Source organism: Capricornis sumatraensis, chromosome 8 (genome assembly GCF_032405125.1).
Source record: "Capricornis sumatraensis isolate serow.1 chromosome 8, serow.2, whole genome shotgun sequence".
NCBI lineage: Eukaryota > Metazoa > Chordata > Mammalia > Artiodactyla > Bovidae > Capricornis > Capricornis sumatraensis.
The window spans coordinates 106,065,853-106,083,049 of NC_091076.1; the positions used below are offsets into that span (position 1 = coordinate 106,065,853).

The 17,197-nt window shown below is 61.8% G+C and overlaps 1 protein-coding gene across 1 annotated transcript; it reads left to right on the forward strand.

Moving 5' to 3' along the window:
• The first annotated feature begins 384 nt into the window (after window positions 1-384).
• On the forward strand, window positions 385-16,469 carry GRIN2C (glutamate ionotropic receptor NMDA type subunit 2C). The gene is made up of 13 exons (XM_068978290.1): window positions 385-406; window positions 5,807-6,220; window positions 8,298-8,896; window positions 9,231-9,345; window positions 10,323-10,534; window positions 10,682-10,847; window positions 11,121-11,274; window positions 11,580-11,705; window positions 12,062-12,291; window positions 12,661-12,821; window positions 13,309-13,496; window positions 14,556-14,788; window positions 15,369-16,469. The coding sequence occupies exons 2-13, from the start codon at window positions 5,822-5,824 to the stop codon at window positions 16,467-16,469; spliced, it is 3,684 nt and encodes a 1,227-aa protein (XP_068834391.1). The 5' UTR covers window positions 385-406; window positions 5,807-5,821.
• Window positions 16,470-17,197: the final 728 nt, after the last annotated feature.

Genomic DNA, 17,197 nt, shown 5'->3' on the forward strand with positions numbered 1-17,197 from the left:
CGAGTCCGTGGGGTCTGGTGACACGGGGAGAAGGGACACGCCGGCGGGGTGGGCCGGCCGGGGCGGGGCGGAGGCGGCGGGCCCCGGTGGGGCGGGCCCGCGCGGGTGGCGGCGGCGGCGGCGGCGGCCAGTGCTCCGACACAGCCGGCTGGCGAGCCCTGGGAGCCGGAGGCGCGGCGCGCCGCCCAGCCCGGGACGGAACCCGGCGCCGAGTGGGCCACCGGAGGGGCGCGGGGGCGGGCCCGGCCCCAGCCCGGCAGGCCGCGCCACGGGCACCGGCCCCGCAGGCGCCCCTGCCCAGGCGCCCGCCAAGCTAGGACAGAGCGCGCCAGCGCGCGGAGCGGAGTCGCCGGGACTCGCACCGCGCGGGAGGCGGCCGGCGCGGGCGCAGCGCCCCTTCCCCCCGGTGAGTGGTGGGCGGCGAGCGGGGGGCGCCAACTTCGCCGCCAACTCGGGGCTGGGCTCCGGCGCCTCGCGGGGAAGGACGGCGGGGACAGACGCGGGGCACCGGGGAGAGTCTGGCGGGCGTTCGGAGCCCGAGGGGGGTGGAGCTGGGGGTCCGGGACCTGGGGCACCCGGCCTGGGGGTTCAGACTCAGGCGGGCGGGGACGAGGTGTGGGAGAGAGGCCGAGGGGCCAGGCGCGCGCGGCGGACGCGAGGGAAGGACGCGGGCGAGGCGCCCAAGACGTTCGTCTCCCGGGTCACCGAGCACTCCGGCCCCCGTTTTCGCCAGGCGCCGCGGCACCGCTGGGGGGGGGGGGGGCGTTGCGGGGACGCAGGAGTCGGGGCTAGGAGCCCCGCAACTGTTGCTGCGGGAAGCCGGGCGGGGCTTGGGGAGCTGGAGCTGTGGCTGAGCTGAGCCAGAGCGAAGGGGGCTGGAGAGGGCGTGGAGCAGAGAGGACCAAAGGGGCTGTCGGTGGCTCCAGCAGCCGGCCGCCTGCTCCCGGGAGGTCGGCCGAGGATCTGCCCTCGCAGTCCCGCCCCGTCACCACCCCCGCCCCCCCGCCAGGTCCTCCCCTTCCAGCTTTTCCTTCGGTGCAGCCTCCCTCCTCTGACCTCAGGGAACCAGCGTGGGCTTTACGGGGTGGTGGGATCTCCCCAAACGCTGGCCCCGCACCTGGCGGACCCAGTCAGGCTCGAGGCTGGGAGACGAAGGCTGGGCTAAGAAGACCTGGGAGAGGCGAGAGCCCTCCACCTCACGTGCGCCCCCGTGCCGCTAGGCCTTGGCGGCCGCACGAGCGCATTACTCTGGTTTCGCCCGGCTTCGACCAGGATCCCCGACGGCGGGGAAGGGGAGCCGCAAGCCTCCTGCTGCAGAAAGTGGTTCACGCCTAGGCCTAGGCGGGCAGGGCCAGGGCCATGAGAACGTAAAGTCACCCAGCGGCCAGACCATCCCCAAGGGTGCATCCCACGAGCTATGGAAAGGTCCTGCCGGGTGAGCGAAGGGGGAATTCCCGCCTGGCCCTGACGCTCACCCTACTGGTCCTAGCCCTGCTCCCCCAGAGGGACTTCGGGCTTGGTCCCCAGCCCTCCAAAGCGCACCGCCCTGACTTCATCCCCGAAACTGAGGAAGGGAATTTGCGGGGTGGGGATGGCCTGCTGTGTCTCAGAGCCCGTCTAGTTTCTGGCTGCGCCAGTCAGCTTCCAAGCTGTTCCTAAACGCGGTACGAGGAATTCGAGTACTAACGTGAAAGGGGCCGAGTAGACATGGAACCTGACTCTCGAATCTGCCCTAGGGCAGGATTGAGCTGGTACGGCGGCGCCCACACCTGCTCGCCTGGCCCCACTTGCCAGGTGAGCTCGGCGCTCCCCACCCGCGGGGCTTGGGGCACGATCCAGCTTGGGGCCAGCGGGGATGAGGACCTAGGAGCCGGGGAGGTCCGCAGAGGGCAGCGGCGAGGCGGGGGGCGCGGGGTGCGTGGTGCCCAGTTTGGCCGCCAGGAGGCGTGGCGCGGGTCCCGGCGTCCGGAGCCGCCGCCGCCGCATCGCAAGTGTCCTTGAGCCGCGGGTGACGGTGGCTCTCGCCGCTCGCGCCCCCTTCTCCCGCGAGGGGAGCCTGATGCCACGTTCCCTATGAATTATTTATCGCTGGCCTAAAAATACCCCGAACTTCACAGCCCGAGTGTAAGAGATTCCCCTGGGGGTCCGAGTGGAATCAGCGGCGAGGGTAGGGGGTGGGGGGAGTTAGTCTTGCCGGAGGGAGACCTCGGTGTCCGCGACAGTGGGGGCAAGGGGGAGGGGTGGTCTTCTCCCCTGGCGTCCGGGTTCTCCTCTGGCACTCGGCAGAAGGGAGGCAGGGAAACCCGACGGCAAAGCCGAGGTCGCTCACCCGGTGGGCGCGAATCCAGACGCCGCGCAGCTGGGGTCCCTAGGCTCCTCCGGGAAGCGGCGCGGTTGGTGGGTGGGGCTGACTCCGGGGACCCAGGCTCCCGGCCTGGGGTGGGGACGGCCCTCAGCTGTCTGGCGTGGCAGAGTGTGTGCACGTCTGTGTGCGGGGAGCCTGCCTGGGACTGGGGGAGCAGAGGAAGAGAGAGAAGAGCTCTAAGCAGGCGGAGGTGTTCCCGCCGTTCAAGGTGATGCTGAGAGTCTCAGAAGACCGACCATTGCCTCCCTCCCCCGGGCTTTTTTGTGGGGTCCGAGTGTTCATTAAATATTAACAGCCCCTTTGCGAAAAGGTGTGGACCCGCAAGTGCGTGGGCAGAGGTCTGGAAGGCAACAGTCCAGCGCCCGAGGTGGGGGCATCCTGAAGTGGGCACGTTGCTGCCACAGGGTGTAGTGACAGGAGCCGTCCCAGAATCATAGCCGGAGCTCCCCAACCGGAGGTGGTGGTGAGGAAGGGCAGCTGGCTTGGGACCAGACCCAGACTCTCTGTGTCCCCACCTGTGCGTCCGCAGCTGCGAGGTACTGAGGCAGGGGCTCTGTGGAAGAGAAATTTACCTGGGGCTCTGAAAGTTCTGGAGTTGGTCGTGTAGACAAGAGAGGCAAAGGGAAGAGGCCTTTGCAGCCGGAGGGAGCAAGCCTGGAAGTGAGGGCACTGGGGGCCGTCTGGCGCCCAGACTGAAGGGAGGAGGAGGCCCACGGAGGGGAGGCTGGTCAGGGTGTGTTGGGCTCTGTCCGTGGGACCAGGGTGTCCGGGCTTCATGTGTCGGCACCAGGGAGCAGCTGTGCTGTCTGAGGAGGGGTGCAGCGGCCAGAGGACTTTTTTGGCCAGGGGGGCCGTAGGGTGTGGCTGGATGGGAGGTAGAGAGGTGGGAGGCCAGGGGGAGACACGTGGGAGATGGGGTCAGGCTGGGGCTCAGGTCTGACCTTCCTGACTTGCTGGGGAGGCTGGATGCTCTGTGGTGGTGAGACTGTGGAGCCTGAGACTCTTGGAATCTGCCCATTGCTCTTTTTAAAAAAAATGTTTCTTAAATTTATTTTTAATTAGGAGAAAATTGCTTTACCATGTTGTGTTAGTTTCTGCTGTACTCCGAAGGGAATCAGCCATGCATGTGAGCTCAGTTGCTCAGTTGTGTCTGGCTCTTTGCGACCCCATGGACTGTAGCCCACCGGGCTCCTCTGGCCATGGGATTCTCTAGGCAAGAATACTGGAGTGAGTTGTCATTTCCTCCTCCAGGGGATCTTCCTGACCCAGAGATCAAACCCATGTCTCTCGTGTCTCCTGCACTGGCAGGCACATTCTTGACCACTGTGCCAACTGGGAAGCCTTTCCCATTGCTCTTTGAAGCTTGGGGACTGCCTTGACTGCGGTCCCTCCATGCACAGGCATTGTGTGGTCACTCCTGGGGAGAGGCAAGACCTGCCCCAGCTTCCTCTCCTCGCCAGTTCCAGCCCTGGAGGACACCTTCCCATCTGAGAGAGTCTCTGGGGGCGGTACCCCCTCGGAGCAGACGGAGGACCTGGGTCCTTCATCTACAGTCACGTGGCTGGAAGGAACCAAAATGAGAGCCACATGTAGGCACATTAGAAAAAAGGAAAAAGAAATGAAATGAATTCTAACACTATATTGTGTCTGAATCAATGTATCTAAAATATTCCTTCAACGTGTGATCAATATAAAGATATTAACGAGATATTTTCTTTTTATAATAAGGAGTTTTTGTTATCCCGTGTGTATTTTACACCTACGGCATACCTCCGTGGGGATGAGCCTCATTTAAGGGCCTGATAATTGCACATGACTGGTGCCTGCTATATTTGACAGCACAGGCCCGGAACTCAGAGCTGGGAGGCAGAAGTAGGGGAGGCTTCAGGCTTCCCAGGGATGGGCAGCTGAGCACAGAGAGCTTGCAGGAGAAGAAAGGAGCGTGACAGTGTCCTTTGCTGGTGTGGTTAGAAACCTCTGATTGAAGGTAGCAGTGAACACGGTGGGCTTATGTCCCTACCCTAGAATCACACTGACATTCATTTTATTTATTTATTCGGCTGTGCTGGGTCTTAGTTGTGACACTTGGGGTCTTTGATCTTTGTTGCAGCATTCAGGATCTTTAGTTGCTGCATGCGAACTCCTAGTCGTGGCATGTGGGATCTAGTTCCCCGACCAGGGATCGAACGCGGGGCCCCTACGTTGGGAGCGTGGAATCTTAGCTACTGGACCACAAGGGAAGTCCCTCTGGGCTGACATTCTCAGTGTACTGGGAAACCGTACACAGGGGGAGATTTCAAGGGCACAAAAGCAAGTACAGTATTCCCTCCCCTGCCAAAAATCCTGTCTTCTCATTCTGAAATGAAGCCTGGCCCAGCCCGGTCACCCTTTGGCCCTCTCCCGTTCAGAAGTTTCATCGGGGAAGTGATGGAAATGGAAAGGGTGGCAAAGCTGTGGCTGACAGCCAGCTGGGAGGGAGAGCTGCCTCGCTGGGCACCACTCACCAGTGTGGCTGTTGGTCCCAACCCAAATCAGTGATGCTTGTTTCATGAGGATATACATCAGGCCCTTGGGGTAGGTTTAAAAAACCCCTCACACCAGCGACGGCCCAGGGAGGCAACTCACATGTGGGATACCATTGGGATTGCAGGTGACCCCAAGCCCTGAAAAACTGAGTGGGGTCACACTCCTGCTGCGGAAGAGCTGCTACTAATTGAGGCCACGGAAGGAAGGGTAGGGATGTCTAGAGCCCAGGAGGAGGGGGTTTTGTGTCAGGCAGGGTTACACAGAGCAGGGTCCTCAGGGATGTTAGATTCAACTTAGGATGCAGAATGTGTGTGTGTGTGTTTCAAGAGCTGCCTTCCGTCACCTGGCTATGGAGCTGTCACCTAGAAAATAAGGATGCTGATAACAGTGGGTAGCCCTCTCACTGCTGTGAAGTAGTCCTGTGATTATTGCTGGCAAGAAATCATGGCTCAGAGAGGCCAAGCAACTTCCCCAAGATCACACAGTCAGTGAGTGGCAGAACTGGGACTTGAACTCAGGTCTCCTTGACTCAAACCCATGCACTTGGTACCAGATTAGCATTTGATGTGTACCTCCCTGGGGCAGACCCCAGATAGATAAGTTTCAAAGGTCTGGCCTTTCTAGCCAAGGATGCTGTTCAACAGCAGAAGGGAAGTCATGAATACCTCTCCAGGCCACATTCTGCCCAGACCCGTCTCCAGGCTGCACGTGAACCCTCAGCTAACCTCTCTGCCTTTTTCTCTGTGTCTGTCTGTGTCTGTCCGCCTCTCTATGTGGAGGGAGGCTCCTCCCTCTTCTCTTTCGTCCTCTGGATGTCTGTCCCTCTGACTCTGGCTTTCGCCTCCTCTCTGTCCTTCTTGTTTTTTTCTCCACGCCTCCGTCTCCCTGCCTGTGCCTACCCTGCTCTCTCCGCAGGACTCTCCAGTGGACATGGGGGTGGCCCTGGGCCCGGCCCTGCTGCTTACCTCACTCCTCGGGGCCTGGGCAGGGCTGGGCCCTGGGCAGGGAGAGCAGACTGTGACGGTGGCCGTGGTGTTTGGCAGCTCGGGGTCCCCGCAGGCCCAGGCCCGTACCCGCCTCACCCCCCAGAGCTTCCTGGACTTACCCCTGGAGATCCAGCCGCTGACCGTGGGTGTCAACAACACCAACCCCAGCAGTCTCTTCACCCAGATCTGCGGGCTCCTGGGGGCTGCCCGGGTCCATGGCATCGTCTTTGAGGACAACGTGGGCACTGAGGCCGTGGCCCAAATCCTGGACTTCATCTCCTCCCAGACCCATGTGCCAATCCTCAGCATCAGTGGGGGCTCTGCTGTGGTCCTCACTCCCAAGGTGCCCGTTCAAAGTCATGTCTTCCCATCCTTTGAGCTTGGAGCCAGGCTGGGGCTGGGAGTGTGGGCTGAGTCTGGGCCAGGGAGATGCTTGGGTCCTGGGAAGGTGGGATTGGGTGGGCCCAGCAAGGATGTTGGGACTGAGAGAGACATGGGTGAGGGAGGGAAAGGCTGTGGGAATGATGATTCTATGTTCTGGAAGATAAACTTTCTGAGCTGCTTTCACATTTGTGACTAGATGAGGGGTAGGCAGGTGGAAAACCCACCTCTGGTTCTGAGACAGCCCTGGCTCGCCTTCTGCCTGTTTTTCTGACCTTCCTTGGTCAGGCTCCAGACCCCAGCTTGAAGTACCAGGCTGGGGATGGGATCTGAAGTAGCTGGCCTGCAGGCTAGAACTTGTGGGGTCTCACTGTCTGAGACCTGGGGGAGGCAAGCCCTCGCTGTCTGTCTTGGGGGGAGAGAGTTCTAAACACACATTCACCTGCAGTCGCAGCTGGGATCAGCGTCTGGAAGAACAAACACGGGATGCCACATGGGAGTTCAATAGGGCCCCTTCTGAGTCTGGGGCTGGTCAGAGAAGAAGGTCTCTTAAGAAGTGACACCTAAACTGAGCCCTGGAGGATGAGGAGGGTTGACAAGTAGTGTGTGTGGAGGGGGGGGTGGAGTGGGAGTGAGAGTCCTAGGCCAAGGGAACAGTTCCAGGCAGTTCACAGTAGTGCAGCTGCTCAGAGGTGAGAAGGAGCAGAGTGTTTAAGGAACGAGAGAAGCCTGGGGAGGGAGGTGAGGTCCCGACCACATGGGAAGACATTTGGGTTTCACCCTAAGAAAGCGAGGAGCTGAAGGTGTTGAGGGGAGAGACTGATCTATTTGCCGTCTTTTATGCTTATGTTTTTATTATGGGGAGTTTTGAGCATACATAAACATAGAAGAGTTTAATGATCCCAGGTAACCCCTGTCCCACCCAGGCCGACCATGCCTTATCCTTTCCCCCACTCACTTTCCCTTCTTCTGTATTATTTTGAAGCAAAACCCAGATGCAATATTTATCTCATCCATAAATACCTCAGTACACAACTCTAGACGATAGGACTTTACGAAAAAATAAAACCACCATACATCATCCCATCTAAAAAACAATAAAAATCCCTTAACAGCAAAACACATCCAGGCAGTGTTCAAATCTTCCCTCATTGTCTCATAAACGTGTATGGTAAAATCTGTTGACTTGAAGCAGGAGCCAAACTAGGGTCCTGCGTGGCGATTGGTTGGTGCCACTTTCGCGTCTCCACTCAAGTCTTCTCTCCCATCTCTCTCTCTTTTCCTTGTAAATTTGTTTGTTGAAGGAACTGGTTTGCTTGTCTTATAGGGTTTTCATGGAGTTGCTTTTTTAAAAGACTGGGACAGTCGCAGTGTGGTGAAGTCGTGGTGGGGTGGAGTGGCAGCAGGGAGCTCACAGCTTGGAGAGGACTGCCCTAGTCCAGGCTAGATTTGGCAGGTCCTGGGTGCTTTGTGGTGGCCGACTCAGGGGAGAGGAGGAGCTTTCTCATCGCCAGGGCTCCGTAGAGGATGGCGCTTTCCCAGTTGCCTCTGGGCTTGACGTTATCTCTCAGCACGGATGACTCTCCACTCGCACAGTGCTGTAGAAAAATACAGACGCCCAGTGTACCGTTTCTGAGAGGCCCATTCAGCTGGCCGGGACTGGTGGGCTCAAGAGTCATTGAAGCGTTTGTTGAAATACAGATCCCTGGGCGCCATCCTTGGAGAATTTGACCTAGCAGATGTGCATTGCCCCAGAGAATTTACATTTCCTACAAGCGCCCAGGTGACGCTGCTGCTGCCAGTCTGCGGTCCAGACTTGATCAGGCAGCAAGGTTTAAAAAATGATCTCCAGGGGATTTTCATGGGCAGCAGGGGCTGGGAACCACGCGCGGGACCGGGGGGAGGGATGAAGGGCATAGCAGGAACAGAGGCCCCCGGGACGCCCAGCATCTTCCGGTGCCGAGACGCGGGGTGGTGTTAACCAAGGGGCGGGGCAGGCCGGCCACGCCCCCGCTCAGGCCCCCGCCCCCGCCCCGCAGGAGTCGGGCTCCGCCTTCCTGCAGCTGGGCGTGTCCCTGGAGCAGCAGCTGCAGGTGCTGTTCAAGGTGCTGGAGGAGTATGATTGGAGCGCCTTCGCCGTGATCACCAGCCTGCACCCCGGCCACGCTCTCTTCCTTGAGGGCGTGCGCGCCGTCACCGACGCCAGCTACCTGAGCTGGCGGCTGCTGGAGGTGCTCACGCTGGAGCTGGGCCCCGGCGGGGCGCGCCAGCACACCCAGCGCCTGCTGCGCCAGCTCGACGCCCCGGTGCTGGTGGCCTACTGCTCGCGCGAGGAGGCCGAGGTGCTCTTCGCCGAGGCGGCGCAGGCTGGCCTGGTGGGGCCCGGGCACGTGTGGCTGGTGCCCAGCCTGGCCCTGGGCAGCACCGACACGCCCCCTGCCGCCTTCCCCGTGGGCCTCATCAGCGTCGTCACCGAGAGCTGGCGCCTCAGCCTGCGGCAGAAGGTCCGAGACGGCGTGGCTATCCTGGCCCTGGGCGCCCATGGCTACCGGCGCCAGCACGGTGCCCTGCCCGCCCCGGCTGCCGACTGCCGCGCCCACCCCGGGCCCCTCAGCCCTGCCCGGGAGGCCTTCTACAGGTAGGCATCTGCCCAGGGCATGGGGGTGAGGTGGGTGCTTGAAGGCCCGTGGTGGCAGGGAGTTTGGGCTTGCCTGTGACACCTCCCACTAGCTGCGTGACCTGGGGCCGAGTGACCTTACCTCCCTGGGCCTTAGTTTCTTCATCTGAGCAAAGAGCGGGGTGTGAGAGTGTGGTGAGGACCTCAGGGGTCAGCGTAAGGAGACAGAGCAGGAAATACACAAATGCTGCCTGCTGGGGGTGGTGTCGAGGCAGGAGTCGGGGGAGGGTGCATCCGGGTCTGGGCTGGGCTGCAGGCAGGGCTCAGGGGACACTGGCTTCTCCCCTCCTCGCAGGCACCTACTGAATGTCACCTGGGAGGGCCGGGACTTTTCCTTCAGCCCTGGTGGGTACCTGGTCCAGCCCACCATGGTGGTGATTGCCCTCAACCGGCACCGCCTTTGGGAGATGGTGAGAAGGGGGTGAGCCCAGGGGCCCTCGGTATCCTTTCATTGTGTCCCCCCTCCTTGCCCCACAGCTGAGCAGAGAGTCCCATCTGCCCCTTATCCGGCCCCTCATCCTTCAGGTCTCAGCTGAAACATCTCCACTGAGAAGCCTTCCAGGTCCCCCAGGGTGGGTGAGGCACCTCTGCTCTGGGCTCCCACACCACCCCGGCCTCCCGCCACTATAAAACTTATTAAGCACTCTTATTGCACAGTCCTGCCCTTGGAGGAGTAACTTACAGCTGTGTTGGCTAAATGGATGGAAACAAATAGACTTTGGGGAGATCTTTGCTTATGAAAGAAGGTTTGCAAAGCATTATGGGAGTAGAGAGGAGGGGCAGATATTGATTCTGCCTTCAAAGGAGGAAATTGGAGAAGTCTTCTCAGAAGTTGGGACATTTGGTCTGGGCTATAGACGGTTGAGTAGGAGCCCACCCAGAAGGGATGCTAGTCTTGTATAGACCAAGGGGAAGAAGGATGTGGAGCATTTTTAATTGATGTGTTCAGGGGTGTGGAGACTGGGGGAGAAGGTTGGGGTGATGGAGAGAAGTTGAACCTAAGTGTGAAGGGTATTGAGTGCTGGGCTAAGGACTTTGTGTGAGGGTCCTGGGAATGAGTGTGGAGAGACAGGCTCAGGTCTGGGCTTTAGGAAGACTCCCTGGGCCAGCAGCAGTGTGGAAGCTGGATTGGAGAGTGTGGGGAACAGAGGCCGCGGAGGCTGCAGGGAGGTCTTCCCTTCTGGGCATGCCCAGCCCTTTGCCCTGACTCTCCTGTTCTCCAAACTCTCTTGCCCCAGGCCCTGCTCTGGCCTGTCCCATGTGATCCTAGGAGTGGTGGTGGGATTCTTGGTCCTGGCATGCCCCCCCCCGCCCCACAGAAGCCGTACCTACAGGATGGGCGTAGTAAGGCTGAAGGTCCCAGGCTGAGGCCGGTCACCCTCTGCAGGTGGGGCGCTGGGACCACGGCGTCCTGCACATGAAGTACCCCGTGTGGCCTCGCTACAGCGCCTCCCTGCAGCCCGTGGTGGACAGCCGGCACCTGACAGTGGCCACGCTGGAGGAGCGACCCTTTGTCATCGTGGAGAGCCCCGACCCTGGCACAGGCGGCTGCGTGCCCAACACTGTGCCCTGCCGCCGGCAGAGCAACCACACCTTCAGGTCCGCCAGAACACGGGGGTGGGCGGGGCGATGTGCGCTGAGTGACGGCGGGCGAGTGTGTGTCTTATGCTCGGGAGTGGGGGCGGGGTCTGCACGCCAGGCTGAGAGAGCCGCTGGCTCTGACCGCAGTGGTCTTCTTGGCGGCAGCGGCGGTGACGCGGCCCCCTACACTAAGCTTTGCTGTAAGGGTTTCTGCATCGACATCCTCAAGAAGCTGGCCAAGGTGGTCAAGTTCTCCTACGACCTGTACCTGGTGACCAACGGCAAGCATGGCAAGAGGGTGCGCGGTGTGTGGAACGGCATGATTGGGGAGGTAGGCCCGCCCCCAGGCCGCCCGAGCCCACCTGCCTGCCTCCCCCCCACCGCCCTGACATCCGTCGGCCCCCCCCAGATGGTCCCTTAGGTGTTTCCTCCTGGCTGGGGCTCCGCAGGGGTGAGACCCAGGCCCAGCTCCCACGGGTGTCCGAGCTGCCACAGGGACCGCATTGACACCAGTGATGACTCCGGGGGTGGAGCTCTGAAGACTCGGGTGGAGGGGCCAGGAGGGAAGCTGGAGCCCCTCCTCCCATCTGGGCCTGACCCTCAGGTGTACTACAAGCGGGCGGACATGGCCATCGGCTCCCTCACCATCAACGAGGAGCGCTCCGAGATTGTGGACTTCTCTGTGCCCTTCGTGGAGACGGGCATCAGCGTGATGGTGGCCCGTAGCAACGGCACTGTCTCCCCATCGGCCTTCCTCGGTGCGGCTCAGGGCCGGGGCGGGGGGCGGCGAGGATGGTGCAGAGGGACCCCCAAGTGGATGTGTGGAGCCTCGGGTGGGCCCTTGGAGGGCAAGCACTGGGTGATAGGACCCTGTCCCAGAGCAGATGGAGAGGGGAGACCAAGGCTTGCTGGGGAGCCTGGTCTCCCTAGGAGGGGTGTCTCCCCTGGGGCTCCACTGCTCTGAGAGTCAGAGACCCCTCTGCTCCGTCCAAGGGGCTGGTGACCACGTGGACCCACCTGCCTGCACCCAGGCCTCCTTTGAGCTGCCTCCCTCTGTTCCCAGAGCCCTACAGCCCTGCCGTGTGGGTTATGATGTTCGTCATGTGCCTCACGGTCGTGGCCATCACTGTCTTCGTGTTCGAGTACTTCAGCCCCGTCAGCTACAACCAGAACCTCACCAGCGGCAAGAGTAAGCTCCCACTCGGGCCTGGGAGGAGGGAGCAGGCTTGGAGCTTCCCGGAGAGGTGGGCTCAGGGCTTCGGGTGGAGGGGGTGGGGGAGGCTAGAGAGTGAGAGGATGGGGCAGTGAGGTGGGGGGGGAGCCTTTCAGAGAATATCCCCTAGTGGGGGTTCATGGCCTTCAGACAACATGCAGGGGACCCATCAGATCCATGAGAGGGAGAAGCAAAGTGAGTTGATGTGCTCTGGGGTGGGGAATGCCAGGGATGGGGTTAGTGGAGACAGGAGCCGTGGACTCAGGTGGGCTGGACCTGATGCCCTCTGTGCCAGGCAAGAGGAACCCCAGCATCTGCCCTCTCGCCCCCAGGGTCTGGGGGCCCGTCCTTCACCATCGGCAAGTCCGTGTGGCTGCTCTGGGCTCTGGTCTTCAACAACTCGGTGCCCATTGAGAACCCCCGGGGCACCACCAGCAAGATCATGGTGCTGGTGTGGGCCTTCTTTGCCGTCATCTTCCTCGCCAGCTACACCGCCAACCTGGCCGCCTTCATGATCCAGGAGCAGTACATCGACACCGTGTCTGGACTCAGCGATAAGAAGGTTCTGGAGTCCCTGCTGTTGGAGGGTGGCGGGGTGGAGGATGCCGTGGGCAGGCAGGGGCAGGCCTTGGGTGGGACACAGGACAGATGGAGTCAGTGGAATCTGAACTGGAGGCGGGAGCAGGAAGAAGCCGGGGAGCCTGGGGAGGGGTGAAATGGCTTAAGCCCACGTAGTATGTCTTGAGTGCATCTTTCCTTGTCCTGGCCTCTGTGTCCTCGTTTGTAAGACACAGGCCTGGTGCAATCAGTCTCTTAAGACAGTTCTGCCGTTCCTGTGCGAGTCCAGGCTGCGGGGATTGGTTTGGGGGTGTTGGCGCCTGGAAGGTCAGAGGAAGGGTTAGGAATGCCGACAGCCGCCCTCTGCCTGCAGTTCCAGCGGCCACAGGATCAGTACCCGCCCTTCCGCTTTGGCACAGTGCCCAACGGCAGCACGGAGCGGAACATCCGCAGCAACTACCGCGACATGCACACCCACATGGTCAAGTTCAACCAGCGCTCGGTGGAGGACGCGCTGACCAGCCTCAAGATGGGGTGGGTCTGCAGTCCTGCACCCACCCTCTGACTGTCTCTACCCATGTGTCTCCCTGAGAGACCCAAGGTGGGGACGATGAGGCTGGGTTGCCTGGTAGGACTCCTGGGGAGGGGCAGAGTGAGTCAAAAATGGACACCCACCAGAGCCCAGGGGTGCAGCTATGGTACTGACCAGGGTTCAGCCTTGCCCCCAAGTGTTGGTTATGACCTTCTTAGGGTCTTTAGGGGCCCGGAGGGCAGAGAGGGCGTGTCCTCCGGGGGCAGAGAGCCCCCCTGGCCTCTCTGAAGAGGAGGGAGGTGGGGTTCCCAAGCCCCAGGGAGGGGGCTTCTTTGCATCCAGGACCCCAGGGAGGAGAAGGCTCTGCCCATCCCCTCCCCCCTGGGTGGTGGCCTGTGGGCTCTCATGGCCCAGATCCCCATCAGGCCCCCGTTTCGGTGCCCTGCATCTTGCTTGATTGCCGGCCTGAGGGCTCAGCCTGTCCCCCAGGAAGCTGGACGCTTTCATCTATGACGCCGCTGTCCTCAACTACATGGCGGGCAAGGACGAGGGCTGCAAGCTGGTCACCATCGGCTCTGGCAAGGTCTTTGCCACCACCGGCTATGGCATCGCCATGCAGAAGGACTCCCACTGGAAGCGGGCCATAGACCTGGCGCTCCTACAGTTCCTGGGAGATGGTGGGTGCAGCCTCTGGTGGGGGCCAGGGTGGGTCCCACGTGGGTGAGAAAGCCCGTGGCTGGGACAGCTGCCTGGTGGCTGGTTAGCATCTCCACTGCGGTTCTCTGAGTGCCCAGCGCCTGTGGGCAGGGAGAGAGGCTCTGGGGGTGGGAGGTTGGCACAATAGTTGGGTGGGGGCATTAGGAACACTGGAGGGAGACTGGGGAGGGATGAGTTGGCCAGGAGGGAGCAGGAAATAGTTGGGGAGTCCTTGAAGGAGGGAGCTCAGGCCACACAGCGGGGGGTGGGGTGGGGTGTCTGAACTCCTTTACTTTTTCCCAAGACCTCTCCCCTCCATTTCCATCTTTTTTTTTTTTTTAACAACAGCTATCTTTTATTTATTAATTTATTTTGGCTGCACCTTGGGACATGTGAGATCTTAGTTCCCTGACCAGGGACTGAACCTGTGCCCCCTGCAGTGGAAGCATGGAGTCCTAAGCACTGGACAGTCAGGGAATTCTCTCCTTTTCCATCTTGAGAGGACCTGGGGGTAGTGCCAAGAGCCAGCCTAATCCCAGAGCCCCAGCCCAGGCTGGCCTTGGCACCGAGACCTCACACCCGTGAGTGGCCCAGCTGGGTTGCTCCGAGACCCAGAGAGAGCTTTGAATTTCGAGTCCCTGTTAGATAAACTGGCTTTCCATCAGTGCTGCAGAGTAATGTGAGTGATACCAGTGAAGGTGGTTGCAGCCTCCCCGGGGGCCTAGGTCTTCTGTCTCTGTGTGCCCAGTGCCATGCCTGGCATGCAGGTGATCAATAAGTCTTTGATGAATAAATGATTGATAACATTTACCCAGTCAACAAGCCTTTACTGGGCATGTGGGAGGTGAGCGTGTCAGAGGCTGTCATTGCCCCTCCTAGCTCCCACTCTGCTCCCCTCCCCCCATCCTCCCCATAAGGCTGGATCCCTGTGTAGTCCTACAGGTGGGTGGTACCCTGGCCCCAGGCCCCTCCTCACTGCAGGCATAGGTGAGCGCTGGAAGGGTCCTCCCTGAGCCAGGTGTGCACCCCCCCGCCCCCAGGGGAGACCCAGAAGCTGGAGACCGTGTGGCTCTCGGGGATCTGCCAGAATGAGAAGAACGAGGTGATGAGCAGCAAGCTGGACATTGACAACATGGCAGGGGTCTTCTACATGCTGCTTGTGGCCATGGGGCTGGCCCTGCTGGTCTTCGCCTGGGAGCACCTGGTCTACTGGAAGCTGCGCCACTCCGTGCCCAACACGTCCCGGCTGGACTTCCTGCTGGCCTTCAGCAGGGTGGGTGCCCACGCCCTAGCCAGGCCCCAGCTGTAGGGGCACCAACCTAGCTGGCCCCTGGCCCTGTTTACAGATGTAAAAACTGAGGTCTGGAAGGTGGCATGGCCCGCCAGCATCGCGCAGCAGATGAGAAGCAGAGCCCTTCTTCAACAGGCAGGGCAGGACTCTGGAGCCAGGCTGACCGGGGTCCGAGTCCTCACTGCCATTTACACGCTGTGTGAGTTTAGGAGAAGGAGTTTATCACTTGGCGCCTCAGAGCTCCTCTGTAAATGCTCCCAGTGGGACATAAGAGGCGCCTAACAAATGTTAGGGAGAAGGCAGTGGCACCCCACTCCAGTGTTCTTGCCTGGAGAATCCCAGGGTCGGGGGAGCCTGGTGGCCTGCCGTCTGTGGGGTCGCACAGAGTAGGACATGACTGAAGGGACTTAACAGCAGCAGCTGCAACAAATGTTAGCTTCTTCTTGGGACTGAGAGATGCCTGAGTTGATGGATCCCGCCTGGGCGAGGGGCGCACGGGGTGGGGGTGGTCCGGGAGGGCAGGGCCCGGCTCACGGCGAGTCTGTCCCCTCCCTCCGCCCAGGGCATCTACAGCTGCTTCAGCGGCGTGCAGAGCCTGGCCAGCCCCGCGCGCCCGCCCAGCCCCGACCTCACCGCCGGCTCGGCCCAGGCCAGCGTGCTCAAGATGCTGCAGGCGGCGCGCGACATGGTGACCACGGCAGGGGTGAGCAGCTCCCTGGACCGCGCCACGCGCACCATCGAGAGCTGGGGCGGCGGCCGCCCGGCGCCCCCGCCGCCCGCCTGCCCCGGCCCGCGGCCGCCCACCCCGGGTCCTCCCCGCGAGCCGAGCCCCACCGGCTGGAGGCCGCCGGGCGGGGGGCACGCTGCGCTGGGGCGCAGGGCTGCACAGCCCTCGGGCCGCCCCCCGACGCCCCGGCCCGCCCTCCCCGACGTCTCCCGGCCGTTGGGCCGGCGGGCCTGGGAGGCGCGGTGGCCGCTGCGGCCCGGGCCCCGCGGACGGCGCTTCTCGGCCTCCGAGCGGCGTGCGCGCCCGGAGCGTCCCCTGTCGCCCGAGCGCGGCCACTGCAGCTCCTTCCCTCGCGCCGACCGGTCCGGACGCCCCTTCCTGCCGCTTTTCCCGGAGCCCCCAGAGCCCGAGGACCTGCCGCTGCTCGGGCCGGAGCAGCTGGCTCGGCGGGAGGCCCTCCTGCGCGCGGCCTGGGCCCGGGGATCACGCTCGCGCCACGCGTCTCTGCCCAGCTCGGTGGCCGAAGCCTTCACTCGGCCCAGTTCCGGGCCCGCCCGGTGTGCCCGCCCGGCCTGCGGGCGCTTGATACCGGCACAGTCCATGCGGCTGCCCTCTTACCGCGAGGCCTGCCAGGAGGGGCTGTGGGCCGGGCCTCCAGCCTGGCCGCACAGACAGCACGCCTGCCTCCACACCCACGCCCACCTGCCGCTCTGCTGGGGGCTTGTCTGCTCTCACCTCCCACCCTGTGCCGCCCACGGCGCCTGGCTCCCTGGGGCCTGGGGGCCTCCGGGGCACAGGGACAGGACCCTGGGGCGGAGCCCAGAATACAGCGACAGTGGGGAACTGGAAGGAGTCAGCAGGGCGGCCTGTGGGACCCACGGCTTTCCACGGCCTTGCACCTGGAGGCGGATCTCCAGCTTGGAGTCAGAAGTGTGAGGGCTCAGCTCCTCTGGTTCCTGTTCAGCTGGATCCTCTGCCTGGCGCTGCCAGCAGTTAGCGGGCAGGTGGTCTCCGGCTTTCTTGGCTTCTGTCTTGAAATCCAACCGAGTGACAGATGATATCTTCATGGTCAGCTCGGTGACCTCAGCGGCTGCAGTCCTGTTGTGGGTTGGGCTTCTGCTATCTTCTTATGCAAATCCCTTCCCACCTGGCCTGGAGTCACGCGGAAGAGCAGTGGGGTCTCCCTCCCCTGCTGTGAGCCGGTCCCTGGTCCTTGCTGCTGGGGGCTTGCTGTGGGAGGCGTGTAAGCTGGAACTTGGGGTTGGGGGAGGGCTTTCGTGTTTCTTGTTCCATCTGGCTGGAGTTTCTTTTCTCCAAGTGCTGGGACATTAAACCAACCTTTTACAACCCACTGGCCCTGACTGCCTCATTCTGCATCCCTGGAGTGGGGCACACGGCAGCCTTTAGGTGACAGAAGTATCATGGGAGTATCCCAGGTGAGATGCCTGCCTACAGCAGGTGGGCAGCTCCCTTGGAGGGAGTACCCAGGAAGTGAGGCTGAGCCGAAGACTCTGGGCAGAAGCCACTTGGTTTTCAGTGTCAGCTCCCTCCCACCCTGGTGCCAGAAGTGACAAATGTGCTCAGCAGGGGGCTCTGGTGGTTGAGGGATGGCTTCATCCTTCAGTGTCCTTGAAAACAAGGGCTCACGCCAGGGGGCTGTGGGT